Source organism: Bubalus bubalis, chromosome 15 (genome assembly GCF_019923935.1).
Source record: "Bubalus bubalis isolate 160015118507 breed Murrah chromosome 15, NDDB_SH_1, whole genome shotgun sequence".
Classification (NCBI taxonomy): Eukaryota; Metazoa; Chordata; class Mammalia; order Artiodactyla; family Bovidae; genus Bubalus; species Bubalus bubalis.
Genome location: NC_059171.1, coordinates 10941690 through 10968525, shown reverse-complemented (window position 1 = coordinate 10968525; position 26836 = coordinate 10941690). Strand labels below are relative to the sequence as shown.

Genomic DNA, 26836 nt, shown 5'->3' with positions numbered 1-26836 from the left:
GCTGCAGTCCGTGGGGTCGCTGAGCCAGACATGACTGAGCGACTTCCCTTTCACTTTTCACTTTCATGCATTGGAGAAGGAAATGGCAACCCACTCCAGTGTTCTTGCCTTGAGAATCCCAGGGACGGGGGATCCTGGTGGGCTGCCGTCTGTGGGGTCGCACAGAGTCGGATACAACTGCAGCGACTTAGCAGCAGCAGCAGCAAAATCAATGTAACTGCATATAGGCAATTAAGGTCATAGAACAAATTAAGATCATAAAATATCTATTATTCAACATTATTTTAAATCTTTCTTGATTAATTGATACATTGATGTCTCATAAGTCTCGTGGAGAGAAGAAATTTGTCATAAAATGGAAGAAGATGGGCCCCTATTGTATATGTGACCTTATCCTCTACTCTCTTCTTCCACCCCTCATTCTAATCAGAACTCTTTAGTGGTTCCCCATATATTTATGGTGTAGACTCCAGGGCACAAAGGAAGTAGGACACTTTTTATACTTGAAGGAGGCGGGACACTTCTTGCACTGAGATCAAAGTACTGACATGATCAATGTTTGTGTCTGAGCACACGTATGTAGATTTTTGTTTGTTTGATATATGTGTAAATGTGTGTTTTGGTGTGTGTGAGAGAATGAGAGTGAACTGGCAAAGTCAGTTGACCTTACCTAAAGATCTATATTTTTGTGATTTGGGAAACAAACTCATGTGCTCATACTGAGATGAAGATGTGTTTCAGGAGAAACACAACCTGGAGTTTCTACTGAATCAAACAGGAAATGAGATCAACTTGGGACTGAGAGGTTGCTGGGCAGAGTTCTGTACTTGTACAAAATCAGGTTAAACATTTTACTGTAAAAATTGCTTTGCAAAGTTCAATTGCTTTTTTTCTTTAAATTGTTCAGAGTTCAGTAATAATTTGAAAATAAACATTTTAAGTGAATTTTATGTATGCCATTTTCATTAAAAGGGCCCATGATATGTAATCTATTCCCTGCTCCCAAATTTTGGTCAAAATAATAAAAACCCAATAGTAGGGGAAATATTTCTAAAATTAGTGAGGTAGTTATCAAGTGCTTTTATAAAATCATTTTTATGATGGACCTTGAAATAAATAGTATGTTATAGTGAAGTTAATTTTCAAAAATAAAATAGAGAAGTGATTTGAATATTATTATATTTTTCTTAAGGGTTTTTTTTGGGAAAACATTGGAATGGACTGTAATTTAAAGGATATCCTAAAATTATATTTCTTACTCAGCATTACATTTTAGAGCTAGGGTCATTTTTAACATTTGGAATGCTAAATTTGGTACTGCAAATTCAAGTTTTGATCATTAATGGAACCAGTTTATCTAATGTTTGATTACCACTGCTCTAGTAAAAAGAACCATACTTACCTACCTAATGCAAGTGTGAATATATAAGAAAAATTGTGACATATAGGCTTAGAAATAACATCAAGGGTTTACAACTGAACTCCTGAGGAAGGAATAACAGAGAAGTAGTGCAAGTGTTGAACGGAGAAGATTCTTTTCTTAGACTGGAGAATAACTTGAGATTTCTGACAAAGATTAAATTGTTAGTTTAAAAAATGGGACCAGTGTTCAAGATTTTTGTTGTTGTTCAGAAGCCTTCCATTTTAGAAAGTATTTTAGAATGCTCCTTATATACATAAACTGTAAGCATATAAGTGATAATCTATTCATCCAAAGTTTTCAACACTTTAAGAAGAAGACCATATATGTAAGCTGCTGTTTTAAGTTATCCAAAGATATTTTTGCTGAAGCCACTTAGCTGATGATAGAAGATGGTTAGGAGACCAAATGATAGCAGAAAGGGTACTATTTATATGTAATTAAGTTACACATAGATATTATGAGAGCATTCTTTTCTTTTTTTCTTTATGTATCTCAGTGACTGTTTACATGAATGTAAGGTCTTCAAGTTCAGATTAGTTTTTTCTCTTAGAAAGCTTGTTTGGACTGTATGGTGACTTCACAGCGAGTAAGTGATTAAGTCAGTATGATGTAATGATGCTAACAGCATTCATCCAGCACTTACTATGTGAGGAGCACCGTGTTAAGTACTCTACATGAACTAGCAATTTAATTTAACACTTACAGCAGCCACATGAGATAGGAATTCTTACTGTACTGATTTGAAAAATGGTAAATGAGCTTAGCTTAGTAAACAATTAAAAAGGGACAGAACCAGAAAGGAAATAAGTTAAAGCGAGGAAGAGGTAACTCATACTTTATCAGACTCATCTCCTTATAAAAGAGAACTTATAGTAATATTTTAAAATTCAAAGCTTTCAAAATCAAATTTATAATAATTAAGCATAAAATGTGGATGTTTTAAGTTAACATAATAGGTCTGGAAAATATCTGTTCAAAAATGTACTGAGTATCCAGTGTTCTAATTTGTTTGAGATTTTTTAGTATAGAAACAACCGTACAAACATTCTACTGAAGGGAAGTCAGAAAATAAAAAATAGACTAAATTTAATATGAAAAGAGCTTTTTCACCTTTTAAAAGTAACAATTGATAGGTCTAAGGTAAAATAACTTTCCTGTTGCAACACTGTTCATCTAATTGTTCATATTTTGTCATGCTTGCATCAGATCATGAAGAAATGAAATATTGATTGCTATAATATGGTTATTCATTTTAAATATTATTGACCATGACTTTGAAGAAATCTCTTCTCTCCTCCCTTCTTATACATTGAAGATGCAGCCTTCCAAGAAAGCAATTAAATGTCATTTGTAAAAGAACTTTATTTTCTATAATTACAGACCTAGGCGGTCTGTGGCTTAAACGGATCGACAGTAAGAAGTCTTAGGACATATTTTTCCTATGAAGAACACATTTAAGTGCATTTTAGCATCAAAATAGCTACAAATGCTCATGATTAAAGACTCAATCTTCTTTTTGTTTGCAGTATATAGGGGTGTGTTTATGTGTGTATAGAAAAAAAGAGGAAGGGAAAGAATAAACATGAAGATGAGAATGAATTATGCCAAGGCTCCCTAGGTGTTTTGTTTTAGTAGCTTTTCAGAATCCTACCACTGTAATTCAGGGAATTGACTAAACATTTACCTTTATCATTAAAAGACAAGATACCATTTTTTTCTGTTCTCTGTTTCCTCTGTTTTCTCTCAGGTGGTCTCATATTACTGTAGTGGATATTCTTTTATGTAGCCGTCTCTACTATACCACTCTGAATGTCTCTGCTCGGTGGATCATCTCGCATCTATTCTTTCTTGTGAATGCTTTAAGGAGTTAAAAAATAGATAAAAAGTTTATGAACTTCGTTATTGAAGACGTAATAATGTGGCACAGTGAAAAATTGAAGTGTTCAATCACAAGGTCATTAACAAAGAACGAAAAATAATTAAGGGCAAAAGATGAAAGGAGGTTTTAAGGTAAATTTGAAATTGAAGCATGAAAACACCACTGTGTTGAGAGAGGCATAGGAGAGATTTTTGCAGAGGATAGAACCTGTATTGAAAGTCTGGTTCTGTAGTAACTAGACTTCTGTACTGAAAGAGATAACGTGTAAGTCTTAGGAACAGGCTGTAAAAAAATTTTGGAAAAAGGTAGCAAAAATGACAAATGTATTATAGTTAAAAAATAAACGGTAAGGGAATATGATTCATCAAGGGGAAATTTGGACCAGAGATTGTGATTATGGTCAATAATGTGAAAAAGTTGAATAATTATTTTTTATTTTGGGCTTTCCTGGTAGCTCAGCTGGTAAAGAATCTGCCTGCAATGCAGGAGACCCTGGTTCAATTCCTGGGTTGAACAGTTGAAAAATTATATTTTTTCTTTATTAATTGCTTCATGAAGTTTATTAGTGCACTCAGTTGTTTACTTTCATAAAATTCCATTTTGTAAAATGAACCGAAAGGGCAAGTTTAAACACAGGGGCCCAGAAGAGTTCACAGCCTTTTTATGACATTCATTTCCAAATGCCTATTTGAAAGAGAATGTCCTGGTTTACGATTTTCTTTCTTTTTTTTTTTTTTTTTACTTTTAGAAAGAGGCAGATGGTATGAAAACTGGACTCCCTTGTTTAAAGGGAATGTTGATATTTATAACCAAGCTTATCTCCAGCAAGATTTGTTTTTTGCAGCTGTTCCAGGTTGAAAAAAAATATATTAAAGTCCTGGCTTGTTTTTCTTTCCATATTTGGGGTGGGGGGAGGGGAGAATCTTCAGAATGTGAAAAAGTGATGTTTGATTTTAAACATGAATGCAATGTAAACTGTGATTTTTTTGCTTCTATATGTGAATTTTCTGTTTGTATGCTGTGATGATATTACTCTTTTTGTTTCACTGATCTATTTCCTAGATACATCACACTTGGGAAATAATTTACTCATCATTTTCCTATCATCAAAGTATTCTAGGAAATGTAGTAGATTTTCACTGAGTTAGCCTTTATTATTAAACTATTTTCTGACTTTTCATTTTGATATATTAGTCATTTTCTTTCTTCCCAGAGTGAGTGTATTTTTCACTGGGAAATGTTTTCTGTACTTTTTTATAGTTATATTATTTTTTATAAGGTGTGATATTCTTTCTTATTCTATTCTTTGCTTCTATTTTCAGTTGTGAATGCTGCTATTTCTCTGAACATATATATCTTAGCAACTTCCTTTTATAATTCCATTGAAAATCAATTGTATTTTATACTCTAAACTTAATACATGGAACTATCTCTTTGGGAACATGACAACACTGGAATGAATATCTAAGTTGAGTTGAGTTCAGTCACTTAGTTGTGTCTGACTCTTTTTGACCCCATGGACTGCAGCACGCCAGGCTTCCCTGTCCATCACCAACTCCCAGAGCTTTTACAAACGCATGTCCATCAAGTCGGTGATGCCATCCAACCATCTCATCCTCTGTCAGCCCCTTCTCCTCCTGCCTTTGATCTTTCCCAGCATCAGGGTCTTTTCAAATGAGTCAGCTCTTCACATCAGGTGGCCAAAGAATTGGAGTTTCAGCTTCAGCATCAGTCTTTCCAATGAATATTCAGGACTGATTTCCTTTAGGATGGACTGGTTGGATCTCCTTGCAGTCCAAGGGACTGTCAAGAGTCTTCTCCAGCACCACAGTTCAAAAGCATCAATTTTTTGGTGCTCAACCTTCTTTATGGTCCAACTCTCATATCCATACATGACTACTGGAAAAATTGTAGCTTTGACTATTTGGACCTTTTTCTGGAAAGTGATGTCTCTGCTTTTTTTTTTTTTCTCCTTTTTTTTGCCACTTTATTTTTTAATTGAAGGATAATTGCTTTACAGAATTTTATGGTTTTCTGTTGAACATCAAGAAGAATCAGCCATAGGTACACACTTGAACCTCTTGAACCTCTTGAACCTCGCTCCCTCTTGAACCTCCCTTCCATCTCCCTCCCCATCCCACCCTTCTAGATTGTCACAGAGCCCCTGTTTGAGTTCCCTGAGTCATACAGAAAATTCCATTGGCTATCTATTTTACATATGGTATTGTAAGTTTAATACACTGTCCAGATTTGTCATAGCTTTTCTTCCTTGTAGCGAGCGTCTTTCAATTCCATTGATGCAGTCATCATCCATAGTGATTTTAGAGCCCATGAAAATAAAAGTCTGTCACTATTTCCACCTTTTTCCATTTGTTTGCCATGAAGTGATGGGACTGGATGCCAGGATCTTAGCTTTTTGAGTGTTGAGTGTTAAGCAAGGTTTTTCACTCTCCTTTTTCACCTTCATCAAAGGGCTTTAGTTCCTCTTTGCTTTCTGCCATTAAAATGGTATCATCTACCTATCTGAGGTTGTTGATATTTCTGCTGGCAATCTTGGTTCCAACTTGTGATTCATCCAGCCCAGCTTTTCACATGATGTACTCTGCATAGAAGTTAAATAAGCAGAATGACAGTATACAGACTTGATGTGTTCCTTTCCCTATTTTGAACCCGTCCATCGTTCCATTCACTCTAGTATGTTAGTTCATTTTACAAATGCCATTTTTCCTTGCATGAGTGTTAGCCTAATGTAGATTTAGTAAAAATTTAAATGGAATTCTCACAATAAGCAAATTGACTTGAAACATTCAGTAAAACTTGCTAGTATTCTATTACTCTGTACTCTCACCATGTAATGAAGCAAGTGATTCTATAAGAGGTGTGAAACTGTGCAAACAAAAGTCTTGCACCTCACTACTCCTGATTTTGTTGTTATTGATCATGTTCCCAATGGATACCATATGAGTGAGCACTCAAAGATCATTGACCTGAGGTTGTCTGTATTCATTTCTGCTTCTTTAACCAGAAGATCCAAAGTGTATGTTTCTCAAATTCTTTGAAAATAATAAAAATAAGAAAGATGAAAGGATGTTTTTTCAATTAGTACTGTAGATATCTGAATAACATTTAGTTCAAATATCAATGGCTAAGGCAGAAATAAAATACATTATTTTATTATCTGTTATGGCTGAAGATTTGTGCTTAGTCATATTAGAAGTGACAGTGCATAAAGGAAAATGATATAAATATATATTTATAAACTATATTAAAATAATTGAATTTTTAATTCAGAAGCATTTATGTATTTCCCAGGCTTGCGGCCTTTCATTTTGAACATCAGCAATCATTATTCTGTTAGTTCATGGGAAAAATAACACACTGCTCACAATAATCACCCTCTTTTTTTCTTTGAAATATTCTTCTAGAGGACTTGATTCTGAGATAAAATGTTAGCTTATATGAAGGAGGATTTAATTAACACTGTTGAAAAGTGACCAGTGGGAAAGAGAGAAAACTTGCAAAGTAGTAATGCCAATTTATAGAGAATAAAAATTGATTATAAAATAGAAACCTTTAAAGGATATGTTAGTAGAATATAATGGCAATTTAATTTCCTAATAAGAATGTAGCTTGGAGAGCATCTAACAAACTTTGCACATTTCTTTTTTTGTCTTTAAAAATAATTAGAATTCCCTGGTAATGGTTAGGATTCAGTGCTTTCACTGTGGGACCAGATCCAGTTTAAAAACAAAATGAAACAAAAACAAAATAAATAATTACTAATGATAACCAACAGCTATGTTTAACTGATTCAATAAACCAGATACTAGCTAATTCATTCCCAGATATGTATTAGTTTTCTATAAATGCATAGTACGTTACCATAAACTTAGTGGCTTACAGCACAATCACTTATTAGCTCACAATTTTGTGGGTCAGGAGTCCAACATGGTCTGAATAGGTTTTCTCCTTGGAATCTTGCAAACCTGAAATTGAATGCCATCCAGGCTGTTCAAGGCTTTGTGAAAGAATCTGCTTCTAAGTTCTTATAGATTGTGGGCAGAATTTAATTTCCTGTGGTTGTAGGACTAAAGACCTCCTTTCCTTCTTGGTTGACTGATCTCTTCCATATCACCCTTATTTCTTGCTATATGGACCCTTCCATCAATGGAGAATTTATCATTCATAAAATCCTTTGACTTTCTCTGACTTGTCTTACTTTGACCTCTAGACTGTAGTTTAAAATGCTCATATGATTAGATCAGTACCACTTGGATGACGTCCTTATTTTAAAGTCAGCTGATGTAGAACATTAACTAAATGTGTGAAACCCTTTTGCTGTTAATGTAACATAATCTTAGGAGTTATATTTTGTCATCTTTACAGATTCTACCCACACTCTAGATGAGGAAGAGATTTGCAAAGAACAGCATATTGGAGGCAATTTAGAATTCTGCCAGTCACATTTGATATAGTCATTGCTTATCAGTATAATGTATGGGTAATTTTTAATTTAGTGGGTACTCCAGGGTTGCCTCATTATTTTTGTACTTAATACCAGGTCTTTCTTTCTCTACTTACTTACCATTTTTGTATTTACATCTAACATCCTACTTTCTGCATGTATGTTGCTATTATTATAACTTTTTTCTTATCTGTGTTTAGAACAGATGAGACATAGGAACCCACACAGTGAGATTCCTACTTTTAAAAAGCAGCTAATGAATTCCTATGGAGAGTTATTCTTGGTCTCTCTTGGTCATTCAAAACTGTTTTGAGAAAACACAGTTAATTGTAAAAAGCTGTATTGTATTTAGGAATTGATAGGGCAGAAATAGAGTAATGAATTATATATTTTTACCACAGGCTCCCCAGACAACAGATTCTGAGGCACAGCTTAAACTTGGATGCAACACTAGGGAGACAAGAGTGAGTGAAAAATAGAAGGAAAAAAAAAAAAAACTAGATAAGGAGGAAAACAAATATAAGGTGGTTACTGAACTGGCCACAGTGTAAGAGAAAATATAGACTTTTATTTAGTCATGTGGGACATCTCCAGGCTGGCTGTATAGAGCCAATTAGTTGGACTGAGGAAGAGAAAGAAATTTATCTGCTAACATCTTCCTGTCACTTATTTTTTATTGGTCAAAGCTCTGTCCTTGTACTTTTCAGATTGTTTTGGGGCTATGGATAGGGCTTGGGATTTGGAAGTGGTAGGAGAAGCCAAGCTCCCTATCGATCTAGGTGTAGGCATTGCTGTTGCTGTGGAGGTGGTCTTGGAAGTTGTACCTTCACCTTTACCCTCACCCACCCCCCAGAGGAAGCCATGTCAGCCAGCACCGTTAGATTCTTCTTCTTCTTCTAAGTCACTTCAGTTGTGTCCGACTCTGTGTGACCCCATAGACGGCAGCCCACCAGGCTCCCCCGTCCCTAGGATTCTCCAGGCAAGAACACCGGAGTGGGTTGCCATTTCCTTCTCCAATACATGAAAGTGAAAAGTGAAAGTGAAGTCGCTCAGTCGTGTCCGACTCTTAGCGACCCCATGGACTGCAGCCTACCAGGCTCCTCCGTCCATGGGATTTTCCAGGCAAGTGTACTGGAGTGGTGCCATCGCCTTCTCCGGCACTGTTAGATTAGTTGTGGGTAATTGCTGGTGCTATGCATTGGGCAAGTGACTGAGCATCCAGGAGACAGTGAATATGGGAAAATACGTAAGTTGGGTCTAACATAGAATGTTGTGTAGTGGTTGCATCTGGTCAACTTCTTTAAAGAAGTTGAGTCTTTAAAGTCTTTAAATCATCTTTAAATAATTTAATCTTTAAATATTTAAATAATCTTTAAGGATTATTTGTAATATGTAAGTATGCCTTTGATAGGACGCAGGTCACAGTTAGAACTCCTTAAATGTTTAAGAAGTTTAATTTTTACATAGAATATCCTCCTTTGTTCTCAGATGTGAAGTGAAGTGCAGTGAAAAATCATTCAGTCATGTCCAGCTCTTTGCGACCCCATGGACTATACAGTCCACAGAATTTTCCAGGCCAGAATACTGGAGTGGGTAGCAGTTCCCTTCTCTAGGGGATCTTCCCAACCCACTGATCGAACCTAGGTCTCCCACATTGCAGGTGGATTCTTTACCAGCTGAGGTTCTCAGATAGTCCTTTCAAAATTTAGATAGTTTTTTTTTTTTTTTTTTAAGATGCGGAAATTAACCAAGCATAATTAATGTGATATATCATTCCTTTGGACATCCTTTGTTAGTTGAGTCCTAGAGTTTTACTGAAAGGCATCAATCTTGTGGATGTGTTGCTTTTCAAATATGAGCATTCAACTAGGTCAGTATTTTTTACCAATGTAGACAAAAGCCAGTTGTCTATTTTCACATGATTACTGTAATAGCAGAATCTGAGATTAGTATTTACATGATCCTTCTTAGAAAAAGATTTTGTTATTATTTATTTTTTGCTATTGTTAGTAGGATCAACTCAGGTTGATCTCAGTAGGTTCAATTCAGTAGGTTGAACTCAGGTTCTCCGATAAGGCTTGTTGGACTTTCTAAGGTAAAAAGGTTAAGAACAAACACATGTATTTCATCTCTCATGTTTCTTCTGATTCTGTGATTCTGTTGTACTAAATAAACTGATATGCTGGCTAGTTATTCTCAGCTCCTGCCTTTAAAATATTTAAGGTAGGTTCCATGACTTCAACACTGACATTCTTATTTGCAAGTTTAGGTACATTCATATGTCTTTTCAACAGTGAGGCTGGGAATCCCTGAGCCTTTTGAAGTTCCTGGGTGGCGGATCAGCCCCAGGGCAGCCAGAGGTAGCAGAAAGGCCTGGGAGCCCTCCACTCCTGGGCATCCTCCAACGTTCGTCAGCTCCAGTCAAAAAATCCAGGAGAGCCTTTGCTCAGGCCCTGAGGTGGCACATTGACTAGCACCCAGTAGCCAGTAAAGGTTTGGTTGTTGTTGTTCAGTTGCTCATTCATGTCCGATGCTCTTCAACCCTATAGACTGCAGTGTGCCAGGCTTCCCCAGTCTTTCACCAACTCCCTGACTCTGCTCAAAGTCATGTCCATTGAGTCAGTGATGCCATCCAACCATCTCATCCTCTGTTGACACCTTCTTCTCCTGCCTTCAATCTTTCCAAGCGAGTCAGCTCTTCACATCAGGTGGCCAAAGTGTTGGAACTTCAGCTTCAGCATCAGTCCTTCCAATGAATATTCAGGGTTGATTTCCTTTAGATTGACTGGTTTGATATCCTTGCAGTACAGGGGACTCTCAAAAGAGTCTTCTCCAACACCACAGTTCTAAGGCATCAATTCTTTGGCGCTCAGCCTTCTTTATGGTCCAACTCTCACATCCATACATGACTACTGGAAAAACTGTAGCTTTGATTAAATGGACTTTTGTTGGCAAGGGCTCTGCTTTTTAATACACTGTCTAGGTTTGTCATAGCTTTTCTTCCAAGGAGTAAGCATCTTTTAATTTCATGGCTGCAGGCACCACCCACATTTTAGAGCCCAAGAAAATAAGGTCTGTCACTGTTTCCATTGTTTCCCTGTCTGTTTGCCATGAAATGATGGGACCAGATGCCATGATCTTCGTTTTTTGAATGTTGCATTTTAAGCCAGCTTGTTCACTTTCCTCATTCACCTTCATCTAGAGGCTCTTTGGTTCCTCTTTGCTTTCTGCCATAAGGATGGTGTCATCTGCATATCTGAGGTTATTGATATTTCTCCCAGCAATCTTGATTCCAGCTTGTGCTTCATCCAGCCTGCAATTTCACATGATGCACTCTACATGCAAGTTAAATAAGCAAGTTGACAATATATAGACTTGACGTACTCCTTTCCCGATTTTGAATGAGTCCATTGTTCCATGTCCAGTTCTGACTGTTCCTTCTTGACCTGCATACAGGTTTCTCAGGAGGCAGGTAAGATGGTCTGGTGTTCCCATCTCTTTGAGAATGTTCCATAGTTTGTTGTGATCCACGCAGTCAAAGAATTTAGCATAGTCAATGAAGCAGAAGTAGATTTTTTTTGGAATTTTCTTGCTTATTCTATGATCCAACGGATGTTGGCAATTTAATCTCTGTTTCCTCTGCTGTTTCTAAATCCAGCTGGTACATCTGGAAGTTCTTGGTTCACATATTATTGAAGTCTAGCTTGAAGGATTTTGAGTATTACCTTGTTAGCATATGAAATGCCTGCAATAGTCTGGTAGTTTGAACATTCTTTGGCATTGTCCTTCTCTTGGATTGGAATGAAAACACACATTTTCCAGTCCTGCATCCACTGATTTTTCCAAATTTGCTGCCATATTAAGTGTAGCACTTTAACAGCATCATCTTTTAGGATTTTAAATAGCTAGGCTGGAATTCCATCACCTCCACTAGCTTTGTTTGTAGTGATGATTCCTAAGACCCACTTAACTTCATACTCCAGGATGTCTGGCTCACACGATTGTGATCACACGATTGTGACTGATCACACGATTGTGGTTAACTGAATCATTAAGATGTTTTCTGTATAGTTTGTCTGTGTATTCCTGCCACCTCTTAATATCTGTTGCTTCTGTTAGGTCCATACCATTTTTGTCCTTTATCATGCCCATCTTTGCATGAAATGTTCTCTTGGTATCTCTAATTTCCTTGAAGAGATTTCTGGTCTTTCCCAAATTATTGTTTTCCTCTATTTCTTTGCAGTGTTCACTTAGGAAGGCTTTCTTACCTCTCCTTGGTATTCTGCATTCAGTTGGGTATATCTTTCCTTTCCTAGACCAGTGAAAGTTTACACACTCAGGAGGATCAGCAGTGGGGCAGCCGGTAGCTGGGCATGTCCTACGGCTATGTGGAATAGCTGAAGGGCATGTCCCTGCTTGTCTGGGCCTGAGAAAACATTGTCCACTGGAGAAGGGAATGGAAAATCAGTGTCTTGCCTTAAGAACCCTATAAAAAGTATGAAAAGTCAAGAAAAATATGACACCAAAAGATGAGCATTCCAGATTGATAGGTTTCCAGTATACTACTGGAGAAGAGCAGAGAAATAGCTCCAGAAAGAATGAGGAGGCTAAGCCAAAGGAGAAATGACACCCAGATGCATGTGTCTGGTGATGAAAGTAAAGTCTGATGCTGTAAAGAACAATATTGCATAGGAACCTGGAATGTTAGGTCCATGAATCAAGGTAAATTGGACGTGGTCAAACAGGAGATGGCAAGAGTGAACATTGACATTTTAGGAAGCAGTGAACTAAAATGGAGGGGAATGTGGCAAATTTAATTCAGATGACCATTGTATCTACTACTGTGGGCAAGAATTCCTTAGAAGAAATGGAGTAGCCCTCTCATGGTCAAAAAAAGAGTCCAAAGTGCAGTTCTTGGGTGCAGTCTCAAAATCAACATAATGATCTCAGTTCAGTACCAAGTAAAACCATTCAACATCAAAGAAGCTGAAGTTGAGCAACTCTATGAAGCGCTCTAGGTGAGTGACCACACCATCATGGTTATCTGAGTCATTAAAACCATTTTTTAATAGTTCTTCTGTGTATTCTTATTGGAGGAGGAAATGGCAACCCACTCCAGTGTTCTTGCCTGGAGAATCCCAGGGACGGTGGGGCCTGGTGGGCTGCCGTTTATGGGGTCGCACAGAGTTGGACACGAGTGAAGCAACTTAGCAGCAGCAGCTGTGTATTCTTGTCACCTCTTATTTTCTTCTGGTTCTGTTAGGTCCTTACTGTTTCTGTCCTTTACTGTGCCCATCCTTGCATGAAATATTCCCTTGATATCACCAGTTTTCTTGAGGAGATCTCTAGTCTTTGCCATTCTACTCTTTTCTTCTGTGTCTTTGCATTGATTGATCCCTTAGGTCAGGGCCAGGGATATAGGTCCTTGGGATATAATAAATACATCTTTGAAGGAGTGGGGCACCCAAGGAGAACACATGTGGACTGGTTGTACTGTGCTGTGCTTAGTCACTCAGTTACGTCCGACTCTGCAACCTCATGGACTGTAGCCCACCAAGCTCCTGTGTCCATGGGGATTCTCCAGGCAAGAATACTGAAGTGGGTTGCCATCCCCTCCTCCAGGGGATCTTCCCAGCCCAGGGATCAAACCCAGGTCTCCTGCATTGCAGGCAGATTCTTTACCAGCTGAGCCACCAGCGAAGCCCAGTTGTACTGTGGGTGGCACCAAAATTTAACAAGCAGACTGAGGAAAAAATGCTTATGATGGTTGTAAACAAGAAATCAAGGTGATGGAGGTGGAAAATCAGGTGAGTACTGACTTGAAAACTAATGCCTAAGAGTTTCAATACTAAGTACAGTTGGTCTTCCATATCCTTGGGTCCTGCATCCACTGATTCAACCAACAATGGATCAAAATGAGAAAAAATTCCAGAAAGTTTCAAAAAGCAAAACTTGAACTTGCCACATACTGGCAACTAGTTTCATAGCATTTGTATTGTATTAGGTATTATAAATAGTCTAACCGTGATTTAAAGTATGTGGCTGGATGTATATAGGTTATATTGGAGAAGGAAATGGCAAGCACTCCAGTATTCTTGCCTGGAGAATTCCATGGACAGAGGAGCCTGGTGGGCTGCAGTCCATGGGGTCACAAAGAGTTGTACATGACTGAGTGACTAACACTACTGCTATATAGGTTATATGCAAATATTGTATTATCTTATATAAGGGGCTTGAACGTGAAAGATCCTGGCATCCTTGGGGATTCTAGAATTAATCTCTTCATGGATACTGAGGGACAGCTGTACTCAGTACTGCCACATATCACCAAGAGAGAGGTTTCATAAATAAGAACTGTTTGTCCTGTGGCACAACCTATCTTGTGGTATTCTCATATCTGCAGCATATGTTGTCTAAAATAGTCATCTGTTTCCTGAAATGTAAATATTCCAGAAGAAGATTTGCCATTCTAACCTTCACCCTACAACACCTTGTAAAAGACAAACCAGTTGAGCTACAGTGTGTTGTGAATTGCCCTTGTGTGCTTCATAGTTGGGGTTAGAGTAATACCGATGGGCCCTGGTTTATAGTTGTTCAGCTGGTGTCACAGGGCCTCATTGACATGAGACCTCAAAAGTGCCCTGATTTGGGATGTAAATTGTATAGTCACCCTATTTTAGGTTCCTATTGACAGAATATTTCTTTCATATCTGAAGCTGGGGAGCTGGTTGATAAGCATGTCTCTTAACCAGTTCTTGATGACTTTTATTCATTAACCAGATGCTTATTCCCTTTTGTTATAATCCTAATTAGCTTTCTGAAAATCCCTTTATTTCACCAAACTTTACATGAAAGAGAAGTTTTATAGGGTGATAATGTGCAAAATTTGAAAAGTTGGACAAATAACATTGGAAATGTGGCATTTTCAAATCTTCTCTTAGAGACTGACAAGGCACAAGTGGAGACTCGGTAAAGCTTTTCAGTAAAGCCAAACTAATAATAGTATATTGTCCTAAAACATTTTGGGAACTTGATTCATGTTTACTTCAATATAAAATACATGTAAATTAAGAAAAAGACTTTTAACTTTGAAATAAGCCAAACTTGGTTATAAATAGTGATTTTGATAGATTTAGAGTGAATCAGAACATTTCATCTATACAGATATATTTAGAAATTCCCAGTCAAATGAGTAACATTTGGGCTAAACATAACAAGTTGTACATTTTGCTCATAAAACCTGTGTCTCAGGTAACTTATTGAAAGCTCTGAGAAGAATTTGCTAATATTACTTCACAGCCAAGAAAAGGGAGTTCATATTGAAGAATTATCATAAAACAAACATATATCTGTTTACTTAGGAATTTCAGAGATAAGAATAGATGCCATGTGAGATGTTTGCATCTAGAGCTTATTGTTTTCTCTCATCATTTAGCTACCAGTTTTTGGTACCATCTGGATAGAATAAAGTTTTTTGTTGTTGGTATAATTGAAACAATCTTGGGTTTCATAAAATTCTCTTAAAATAACCTAGTTTAAAGGGATTATAAGTATTGAAAAATCAGTTTGTGACCTTTATAACTAGAATCCTATTTTTAATTACTCATTTTCTCATCAGGAAAAACAATCCAAAGGTGTTTTGGTCCAAGATACGAAACTGCCTTTTCTCTACTTCAACTCACTGAAGCCAAAGATAGCCTTAGTATCTCTCATGCCGAGCTACTGTTAGTAGCTTGTAGCATGTGGTGTACACACTGCCTGACTTACTGATTTATATTAGAATTGTGGATGTCTTTGTTCTTTTTTACATGGTTGAGTACATTTCTCTTCTTACATCAGCTTATATATTACTTTGTATTAGTAAAAGCAGGGTCTGCAGTATTATTTGGTACCATATTATGGTAACCTACATAAACTTTTTAAAAGTACAGTTTATGCTCAAAATAACCTTTATTTGAAGTGTTAGTTGCTCAGTCATGTCTGACTCTTTGCAACCCCTGGACTCCTCTGTCCATGGGATTTCCAGGCAAGAATACTGGACTGAGTTGCAATTTCCTTCTCAACCAGGGATCTTCCCAACCCAGGGATCGAACCCAGGACTCCTGAGTTGCAGGCAGATTCTTCATCATCTGAGCCACCCGGGAAGCCCCCTTTATTTGAAAGACAGTATAACATATGTCATTAATGACTGTTTTATTAACTATTAAAGTTATATGATAGGCCAGTCTAGCTTAATTAACACATCTTCTTTTGTAAATATAGTACAGGAAATTAAAATACATTTCCAATGAAAGTGAAAGAGGAGAGTGAAAAAGTTGGCTTAAAGCTCAACATTCAGAAAACTAAAATCATGGCATCTGGTCCCATCACTTCATGGGAAATAGATGGGGAAACAGTGGAAACAGTGTCAGACTTTATTTTTTGGGGGCTCCAGAATCACTGCAGATGGTGACTGCAGCCGTGAAATTAAAAGACACTCCTTGGAAAGAAACTTATGACCAACCTAGAGAGCATATTCAAAAGCAGAGACATTACTTTGCCAACAAAGATTCATCTAGTCAAGGCTATGGTTTTTCCAGTGGTCATGTATGGATGTGAGAGTTGGACTGTGAAGAAGGCTGAGCACCGAAGAATTGATGCTTTTGAACCGTGGTGTTGGAGAAGACTCTTGAGAGTCCCTTGGACTGCAAGGAGATCCAACCAGTGCATTCTGAAGGAGATCAGCCGTGGGATTTCTTTGGAAGGAATGATGCTAAAGCTGAAACTCCAGTACTTTGGCCACCTCATGTGAAGAGTTGACTCATTGGAAAAGACTCTGATGCTGGGAGGGATTGGGGGCAGGAGGAAAAGGGGACGACAGAGGATGAAATGGCTGGATGGCATCACCGACTCGATGGACATGAGTCTGAGTGAACTCTGGGAGTTGGTGATGGACAGGGAGGCCTGGTGTGCTGCAATTCATAGGGTCGCGAAGAGTTGGACACAACTGAGCGACTGAACTAAACTGAAACCTTGTAAACCATAATGATCATTTCTCTGCTTAGGAACACGGTCCAGATAGAAATCCCTCCAAGATTTGAAGTGCCTATTCCTTTGATATTTATGCAATTCAGAATTAAAAAAAATAATGTAACTAATCTCCCTACCCCTAAATGATGAGCTTTGTTGATGGTACATGCAAGGCAGCTTTTTTGTCTATTCTGGGCAGTATAAATTTAATGTGTTGTTTTCAAGTATGTCATGTGTCCAGATGCCACAACAATCTGTGCATTAGAAAGGCATTAAAATAAAAGTAAGTAAAATATTTGTTTTTTTTTTTTTTTTTTATGAAGACCAGTGAATTTGTGGTGCATTATGTTTGGATTAACTAATTCTATTAGATTTCAGGAAAAACAAGTACATTGTTTTCTTATAGGCATTTGAAACATTTTATAATATGAATTTATAATAATATTCTGCCCTCACTACCTACCCCATACCTACTTCTCCCACTATATTACCTATTTATGTTGATGATGGTATCATATCTCTAACCCAGTATTTTGCCAAGTATGGTCCACATACCAAATGAGTTTGAAAACTCTGACATGGAGTTGGTTCTTGTTTAAAATGCAGCTTCCTTGACCCCTCCCCAACATTACTGACCAGGTATCTCTGAAGAGTGTGACCTGGGACTTTGTTTTTTAATTATGACTCGACTTTTAAAGCACAGTTGGCTTCCCCATTTCCTCTGCCTCTTGCCCCCATCCAGGGTGTTCCCATAGTCTAAAAGTCGAATACCAGACTGTCACTTCCTACTCACTTGCTGCATTCGTCCCCTAATGGGTTGCCTTTGAATATAATTTGGCTTTTTTAAAGCTTATTAACTATGTTCAAACCTTCTAGTCTTTCTAATATCATTAAAAAGTATCTGATTTACTCACCACATTGCAGAATACCTTTTTATAACTTTCTGTTGAATTCAGAAAAAGCCTGAGGTTTCAGCTGGTCCTGAAAAGCTTACACAAGGCAGACTGCCCACTCGGCCTCTACTGAAAAGGCCAAAAGGTCTCATGGTCCCGGTGCAGGCTTCACATCTACTTCTAGCAGCGTTCCTCAAATGCTCCCACAGAGGAGAATTACCCAATAGCTGGTTAAAAAGAAAACTAATGTCTTTCAAACGTTAATGGCCTAAACAAACAAACAAACAAAAATCCCATGGAGATTCCTGAACCTTAGCCCTTGGGATTCCTGGGGCCCAGGAATCTATATTTTTGCTGGTGATGGAACACATTTTGAGAAATACTTGCCTAGGGCCTCTAGTCACTCCTGGTGAATTTGTGTGCCTAGTTAGACTCTTGAGTCCCTGGAACTGAGATCCTCAGGTCTGGACAGCAGATTCTTCCCATTGGTACTGCGATCTCCCATTTTTACCCAGGTCTCAGCTGACTGCTGGGAGGCCTGAGTACTCTGTGCAATTTTGAGATGAGTTGGTTCAATATACTCCACATTCCTGGTATCTTCAATCACCATTTGGTGTTCTCAGTTGCTAAGTTGTGTCTGACTCTGGCAAGCCCATGGACTGTAGCCTGCCAGGCTTCTCAGTCCATGGGATTCTCCAGGCAAGAATACTGGAGTGGGTTGCTATTTCCTTCTCCAGGGGATCTTCCCCACCCAAGAACTGAACCTGGGTCTCTTGCATTGCAGGCAGATTCTTTACCAACTGAGCTATGAGGGAAGCCCTCATTCACTGTTTAAGATGACCTGTTTGACCATTTGTCCTCCCTTTAACACATATGCATCCCATTATTTTGTGGCTTATTTGTTTTTGTTTTTCTTTTTTTTCGGACCAGTCTTTTGCTATTTCCTTGTCTCTCTATAATTTTCTTTATGCCCCTCTTGAACCCCATACTTTCTCAAGCAGTTATTACTTTTACCTCTTTATGTTAATTGAAACCTTATTCTTGTCATAGACACCATTTCCCTGAAGCTTTTTAAAGCTGTGGCTATCCTTCTTTAATCCTCCACATACCCTTGGATTAAGAGTCAGTTGTTACCTTTTTATTTCTTTATTACCACTTCTAAATCATTTCCTTTTCTGTGCATATGGAGTGACAAGTAAAAAAAAGACCTGACTCCTTTGTGGTTCATTCTATTAGACTGTAGTGCCGTTTACCGCTCTTCTTTGCTGTTATCTGTGGACATTCAAAGCACAGAGTCCCCCTATCTTAGTTTTTCTTTCCATCCTAGCTCCAATTGTACCACCCTCCTGCTGCTGCTGCTGCTAAGTCACTTCAGTCGTGTACGACTCTGTGCGACCCCATAGATGGCAGCCTACCAGGTTCCCCCGTCCCTGGGATTCTCTAGGCAAGAACACTGGAGTGGGTTGCCATTTCCTTCTCCAAGGCATGAAAGTGAAAAGTGAAAGTGAAGTCGCTCAGTCGTGTCCAACTTTTAGTGACCCCATGGACTGCAGCCTACCAGGCTCCTCCATCCATGGGATTTTCCAGGCAAGAGTATTGGAGCAGGGTGCCATTGGTGCCTTCCTTATTCATATGTATTGAAGTATGTATTATTCTGGTTTCACCTTTCCTTAACTTATCAGCCATAATGTTTTTCTATCATTTTAGTCACCCTCTATCATAACCTACTCCATCTCAATGATAACATAAATCACCTTACATGTTCTATTAGTAACATTTAGGATTCTTGAGTGAAATAAGACATTGGTAGTTTGGCTTCACCCAAATCTTTTAAGTCCAAAAATCAATCTGCTTTCTTCTTAACTCTTAAATTGCTGCTATCTCCACTTCTTTTTTTTAGATGATGTTTATTTTATTTTATTTTAATTAAAAAATTTTATTTTGTATTAAGTATAGCCAATTAACAATATTGTGGTAGTTTCAAGGGGACAGCAAGGGGACTCAGCCATACATATGCATGTGTTCTCTGAAAACTCCCCTGCTATCTAGGCTGCCACATAACATTGAGCAGAGTTTCCTGTGCTATGCAGTAGGAGTTATTGGTTATTCATTTTTAAATATAGCAGTGTTTACATGTCAGTCCCAAACTCCCTAAATATCTCTTCCCCCTTTACTTCTCCCGTAGTAAGCATAAGTTCATTCTCTAAGTCTGTTGAGTCTATTTTCATTCCTTTTTGTATTCTGCATATGAGAGATGTCATATGATATTTCTCCTTCTCTGACTTACTTAACTGAGTATGACAATCCCTAGGTCCATCCATGCTGCTGAAAATAGCATTATTTTGTTTATTTTATGACTGAGTAATATCCACCTATATATGTGTACCACATCTTCTATATCCATTACTCTGTCAGTGGGCATTTAGATTGTTCTATGTCTTGGCTATTGTAAACAGTGCTGTGACAGATATTGGGGTGCATGTATCCTATGTTTTTTCTCTGGATATATATGCCCAGCAGTGGGAATGCAGGGTCATATGGTACCTCTGTTTTTAGTTTTTAAAGTACCACTAAATTCTGTATTGGATGTACCAATTTACATTCCCACTAACAGTGTAGGAGGATTCCCTTCTCTCCACACCCTCTCCAGCATTTGTTATTTAATAGGTTTTTTTGAGATAGCTATTTTAACTGTTATGAGGTGATAGCTCACTGTAATTTTGATTTGCAGTTCTCTAGTGACTGCAGCCATGGAATTAAAAGATGCTTACTCCTTGGAAGGAAAGTTATGACCAACCTAGATAGCATATTCAAAAGCAGAGACATTACTTTGCCAACAAAGGTCCATCTAGTCAAGGCTATGGTTTTTCTAGTGGTCATGTATGGATGTGAGAGTTGGACTGTGAAGAAAGCTGAGTGCTGAAGAATTGATGCTTTTGAACTGTGGTGTTGGAGAAGACTCTTGAGAGTCCCTTGGACTGCAAGGAGATCCAACCAGTCCATCCTAAAGGAGATCAGTCCTGGGTGTTCTCTGGAAGGAATGATGCTAAAGCTGAAACTCCAGTACTTTGGCCACCTCCTGCGAAGAGTTGACTCATTGGAAAAGACTCTGATGCTGGGAAGGATTGAGGGCAGAAGGAGAAGGGGACGACAGAGGATGAGATGGCTGGATGGCATCACCAACTTGATGGACATGAGTTTGAGTGAACTCCGGGAGTTGGTGATGGACAGGGAGGCCTGGCGTGCTGCAATTCATGGGGTCACAAAGAGTCGGACACAACTGAGCGACTGAACTTAACTGAACTGAATGATTACCAGTGCTTAACATCTTTTCATGTGCCTCTTGGCCATCTTTGTATATTCTTTGGAGAAATATCTATTTATGTCATTTGCCCATTTTTTGATTGGGTTGATAGTTATGATGATAGTTAAGCCTCATGAGCTGTTTGTAGATTTTGGAGACTAATCCCTTCTCAGTCACATCATTTACAAATATTTTATCCCAATCTGTGGGTTGTCTTTTCACATAATTTATTGTTTCTTTTTCTGTGAAAAACTTTGAGTTTAAGTTGGTCCAATTTGTTTATTTTTGTTTTAATTTCCATTATTCTGGGGGATGGATCGAAAAAGATATTGCTGCAATTTATGCCAGAGAGTGTTCTACCTGTCTCCTCTAGGAGTTTTATAGTGTCTGGTCTCATATTTAGGTCTTTAATCCATTTCAAGCTTATTTTTATGTATGGTGTTAAAGAATGATCTAATTACATTTTTTTTTCATATGGCTGTTTTCCCAGCACCAGCTGTTGAACAGACTATCATTTCAACATTGTGTTATCTTGCCTTCTTTTCTGTATATTGATTCTGTGGGTTTATTTTTAGGCTTTCTTTCCTGTTCCATTGATCTATATTTGTATTTTTGTGCCAATACCATGCTGTTTTGATGACTATGGTTTTGTAGTATAGTCTGAAGTCAGGGAGCTTATTCCTCTAGCTCTGCTTTTCTTTCTCAGGATTGCGTTGTCTATTAGGGATCTTTTGTGTCTCCATGTAAATTTTAAGACTTTTTTCTCTTTGTTCTAGTTCTGTGAATAATGCCATTGGTAATTTGATAGGGATTGCACTGAATCTGTAGATTGCCTTGGACAGTATAGCTATTTTGACAATACTGACAGTTGTCAGTATAGCTATTTTGACAATTCTTTCAGTCCATGAACATGGTATGTCTTTCCATTTGTTTGTTTCTTCTTTGATTTCTTTAATTAGCGTCTTACAGTTTTTCAGAGTACAAGTCTTTTGTCTCCTAGGTAAGTTTAGTCCTAGGTATTTCATTATTTTTGATATAATAATAAATGGAGTTATTTCTTGAAATTTTCTTTCTGATCTCTTGTTGTTAGTGTATATAAATGCAACAGATTTCTGTGTATTAATTTTGTAAACTACACCTTTACCAAATTCATTGATGAGCTCTATAGGTTTGTGGTAGCACATTTAGTATCTTCTATGTACAGTAGTATGTCACTTGCAAACACTGACAATTTAACTTCTTTTCCAGTTTTTATTTCCTTTATTTCTTTTTATTCTCTGATTGCTGTAGCTAGGATTTCCAAAGCTGTGTTGAATAGAAGTGGCAAGAGTGAACATCCTTGTTTTGTTTCTGTTCTTAGAGGAAATGATTTCAGCTTTTCACCACTGAGTATGATGTTAGCTGTAGGTATTTTGTATGGCCTTTATAATGTTGAGGTGTGTTCCCTCTATGCCCACTTTCTGGAGAATTTTTATCATAAATGGGTTCTGAATTTTGTTAAAAGCTTTTTTTACACCTATTGAGATGATTATATAGTTTTTATTCTTAAGTTTGTTGATGTAGTTTGTCATAATCATTTTGTAAATATTGAAAAATGATTGCACTCCTGGGATAAATCACACTTGATCATGATGTATGATCCTTTTAATGTATTGTTGGATTCAGATTGCTCATATTTTGTTGGGGGTTTTTGCATCTATGTTCGTCAGTAATATTGGTATGTAATTTTCTTTTTGTGTGGTATCTTTCTGGTTTTGGTATCAGGGGGATGGTGGTCTTAGAGAATGAGTTTTGGAGTTTTCTTTTCTCTGTAGTGTTTTGGAATGGTTTGAGAATAGGTGTTAGTTGTTCCCTAAATGTTTGAGAGAAGTCTCTTGTGAAGCCTCAAATCCTGGACTTTTGTTTGTTGGGATTTTTTAAATCATAGTTTCAATTTCAGTGCTTGTGATTCATCTGTTTATATTTTGTATTCCTGATTCAGTTTTGGGAGACAGTATCTTTCTAAGAATTTTTTCACTTCTCCCAGGTTGTCCACTTTATTGGAATTAAGTTGTTTGTAGTGATCTCTTATAATACTATGTATTTCTCTGGGGTCAGTTGTAACTTCTTTTTCATTTCTTATGTTATTGATTTGAATTTTCTCCCCTTTTCTCTTGATGAAGCTGGCTAAAAGTTTATCAATTTTATCTTTTCAAAAAACAAACTTTTACTTTCATTGATCTTTGTTGTTTTCTTTGTCTCTATTTCATTTATTTTTGCTCTAATCTTTATGCTTTCTTTCCTTCTACTAACTTTGATTTTGTTCTTTCTCTAGTTTTTTTTTTTAATTTGTTTTGTTTTTTTAGGTTAGGTTGTTTATTTGAGACGTTTCTTGTTTCTTGAATATTGTATTGCTATAAACTTTCCTCTTAGATCTGCTTTTGCTCCATGCCATAGGTTTTGAATCACTGTGCTTTCATTTTAATTTTTTTCACAGTGTATTTTTATTTCCTCTTTGATATCTTTAGTGATTCATTGACTATTTAGTAGATATTTTTGTAGTCTTTTTCTTGTAGTTTATTTCTAGTCTCATAGTGTTGTGACCAGAAAAGACACTTGATGTGATTTTAATTTTCTTAAATTTACCAAGGCTCACCTTGTGGCCTAGTATGTGATCAGTCCTGGAGAATATTCTGTGTGCATATGAGAAGTAGTCTACTGCTTTTGGATGGAATGCTCTGTAAATATCAGTTAACTTCATCTGGTCCAATGTGTCATTTAAGGCCTTTGTTTCCTTTTTAATTTTCTGTCTGGATGATCTGTCCACTGATGAAAGCAGGATGTTAAAGACACCCACTATTATTGTGTTACTGTCAAATGTCAATGGAGACATTTGTGGTTGTCAGTATTTGCCTTACATATTGAGATGCTCCTATATTGGGGGCAAATATATTTACAGTATTATATCTTCTTCTTGAATTGATTTCTTGATCATTATATAATGTCCTTTTTTGTTTTAACAGTCTTTGTTTTAAAGTCTATTTTGTTTGATATGATTATTTCTACTCCAGCTTTCTTTTGATATCTGTTTGTGTAGAATACCTTCTTCCATCTCCTAACTTTCAGTCTGTATATGTCCCTAGGTTTGAGGTCCATCTCTTGTAGACAGCATATATAGACAGCATACTTGTAGGCACATCTTGTTTTTGTATCCACTTATCTAATGTATGTCTTTTGGTTGCATTAAATGATGCATTTAATCTATTTACATTTAAGGTAATTTTCAGTATGTATGTTTCTGTTACCATTTTCTTGTTTTGGATTTGCTTTTGTAGGTGTTTTTCTTCTTTCATATTTCCTGCTTAGAAAAGTTCCTTCAGAGTTTGTTGTAATGTCAGTTGGGTGGTGCTGAAGTCTCCAAACTTTTGCTTGTCTGTAAACCTTTTGATTTCTCTGTCAATTCTGAATGAGAGCCTCACTGGTTAGAGTGTTCTTGGTTGTAAGTTCTTCGCTTTCATCACTTTAAATATATCATGCCATTCCCTTCTGGCTTGCAGAGTTTCTGCTGAGGAACCAGTTGTTAACCTGGTGTGAATTCCCTATGTTATTTGTCATTTTTCCACTATTTTAAAAAATATTTTATCTTTGTTTTCTCTTTCTGGGACCCCCGTAATGTGAATGTTGGTGCATTTAATATTGTCCCAGCAATCTCTTAGACTGTCTTCATGTCTTTTCATTCTTTTTTCTTTGTTCTGAGGCAGCAATTTCCACCATTCTCTCTTCCAGGTCACTGATCCATTCTTCTGCCTCAGTTATTTTGCTATTGATTCCTTCTAGTGTATTTTTCATTTCAGTTATTGTATTGTTCATCTCTGTTTGTTCTTTAGTTTTTCTAGATCTTTGTTAAACATTTCTTGTATCTTTTCTGTCTTTGCTTCCATTCATTTTCTTAGATGGTGGATCATCTTCACTTTCTTTATTCTGAATTCTTTTCCTGGAACATTGACTACTTTTGCTTCATTTAGTTGTTTTTCTGGGATTTTATCTTGTTTCTTCATTTTGGACATAATCCTTTGTATTTTCTTTTTTTTTTTTTAAACTTTCTGTCATTGTGGTTTTAGCTTGAAGGCTGCAGGATTGTAGTTCTTGCTTCTGCTGTTTGCTTTCTGGTAGATGAGGCTAAGAGGCTTGTGCAAGCTTCCTGATGGGAGGGACTGGCAGTGGATAGAACTGGGTTTTGTTCTGGTGGGCAGGGCCATGCTCAGTAAAACTTTAATCTGCTTGTCTGCTGATAGGTGTGGCCATTCTCCATCCCTGTTAGTTGTTTGACCAGACGCTACCCAGCCCTGGAGTCTGCAGGCTCTGTGGTAGGGTGACTTCCAGGAGGGCTCCTGCTAACAGGTACTTCCTAGGACTTCTGTTGCCAGTGCCCTTGTCCCTGTGGTGAGCCACTGCTGCCCCATGCCTCTGAAGGAGACCCTCCAACACTAGCAGATAGGTCTTCAATTTTTTTGTGGGATAACCACTCCTTTGCCTTGGGTCTTGATTTGCACAAGATTTTGTGTGTGCCCGGTAAGAGCAGAGTTTCTATTTCCTCCAGTCCTGTGGAAGACCTGCAGTCAAATCCCACTGGCCTTCAAAGTCAGATTCCCTGGGGTTTCCTAGTCCCTTTGTAGGACCCCATACTAGGAAGCCTGACATGGAGCTCAGAATCTTCACAACAGTAGGAGAACTTCTGTGATCTGTTCTCTAGTTTTAGGATGTACTCGGTAGGTATGGTATTTAATTTTATCATGATTGTGCCCCTCCTCCCATCTCACTGCAGTTTCTCCTTTGTCTTTGGACATAGGGTATCATTTGGTGGGTTCCAATATCTGCCTGTTAATGGTTGTTCAGTAGTTAATTGTGATTTTGATGTTCGCACAGGAGAAGAGTGCACATCCTTCTACTCTGCTACTCTGAACCAATCTTCACTTCCTTTTCTATCTTTAAACTCTATGGTACATTATTTCCCCTACTTTATATAGTATCCTAGTCTTTTTTGCTCTACTGCCCTTCTGTTATGCCTGTCAGGGAAAATTGAAACTTTGCTTGATCCAGCTGTCTACCCCTCCCCTAAACCAGCAATGCACAGCTGAGCACTCAGAAATACATTATTTGCAATCATGTAGTTTGCTGCTACCATGGATTCATGGTTACTGAGTTAATGTGTCTCATAATGTTACTGATTTATCCTATTTTCCCTAGACACCTCTTTCCATTTCTCCACAACAGAAATTTCATCCTTTGCACTCTTAAATCTCCAAACTTCTCACCTCCCATTTAACTTTTAGGAGATAACCTTGCCTCCTAATTCATATGAAAGGAGAACTACAACTTAGAGCTCCCTCTACTTTTATCTACCAAACCTCGAAACTTACATATAATTTTATTCATTGTTTTTCCTCTTTCCTGCTGAAGTGAAGTAAGTAAGTAAGTATCTGCTATGATTAGTACTTCAGTGTACATCGAATTCTGTCCCTTCCTTCCTACTTGGCAACCTCCATGATTCTCTAGTTTTTTTCCCCTGTATCTTCACCTCCTTACTTTGTATTGCTGCTGCTAAGTCGCTTCAGTTGTGTCCGACTCTGTGCGACCCCATAGATGGCAGCCCACCAGGCTCCCCCGTCCCTGGGATTCTCCAGGCAAGAACACTGGAGTGGGTTGCCATTTCCTTCTCCAATGCATGAAAGTGAAAAGTGAAAGGGAAGTCTCTCAGTCGTGTCCAACTCTTAGCGACCCCATGGACTACAGCCTACCAGGCTCCTCCATCCATGGGAGTGGAGTGCCATTGCCTTCTCCTTACTTTGTACTATGCTATGCTATGCTAAGTCACTTCAGTCGT

General features: G+C 37.7%; 1 protein-coding gene across 5 annotated transcripts in view; it reads left to right on the top strand.

Annotated features, from left to right (window-relative positions):
- Nucleotides 1-26836, top strand: part of TRIQK (triple QxxK/R motif containing) — a 103392-nt gene that overhangs the window by 19535 nt on the left and 57021 nt on the right. The window contains exon 3 of one of the 5 annotated variants that reach the window (XM_044928528.1): nt 13437-13574. The exons of the other annotated variants lie outside the window; for them this stretch is intronic. Within the exon in view, the coding sequence (XP_044784463.1) occupies nt 13557-13574 (18 nt within the window). The 5' untranslated portion in view covers nt 13437-13556. The remainder of the gene's footprint in view (nt 1-13436; nt 13575-26836) is intronic. 5 annotated transcript variants of the gene reach the window in all.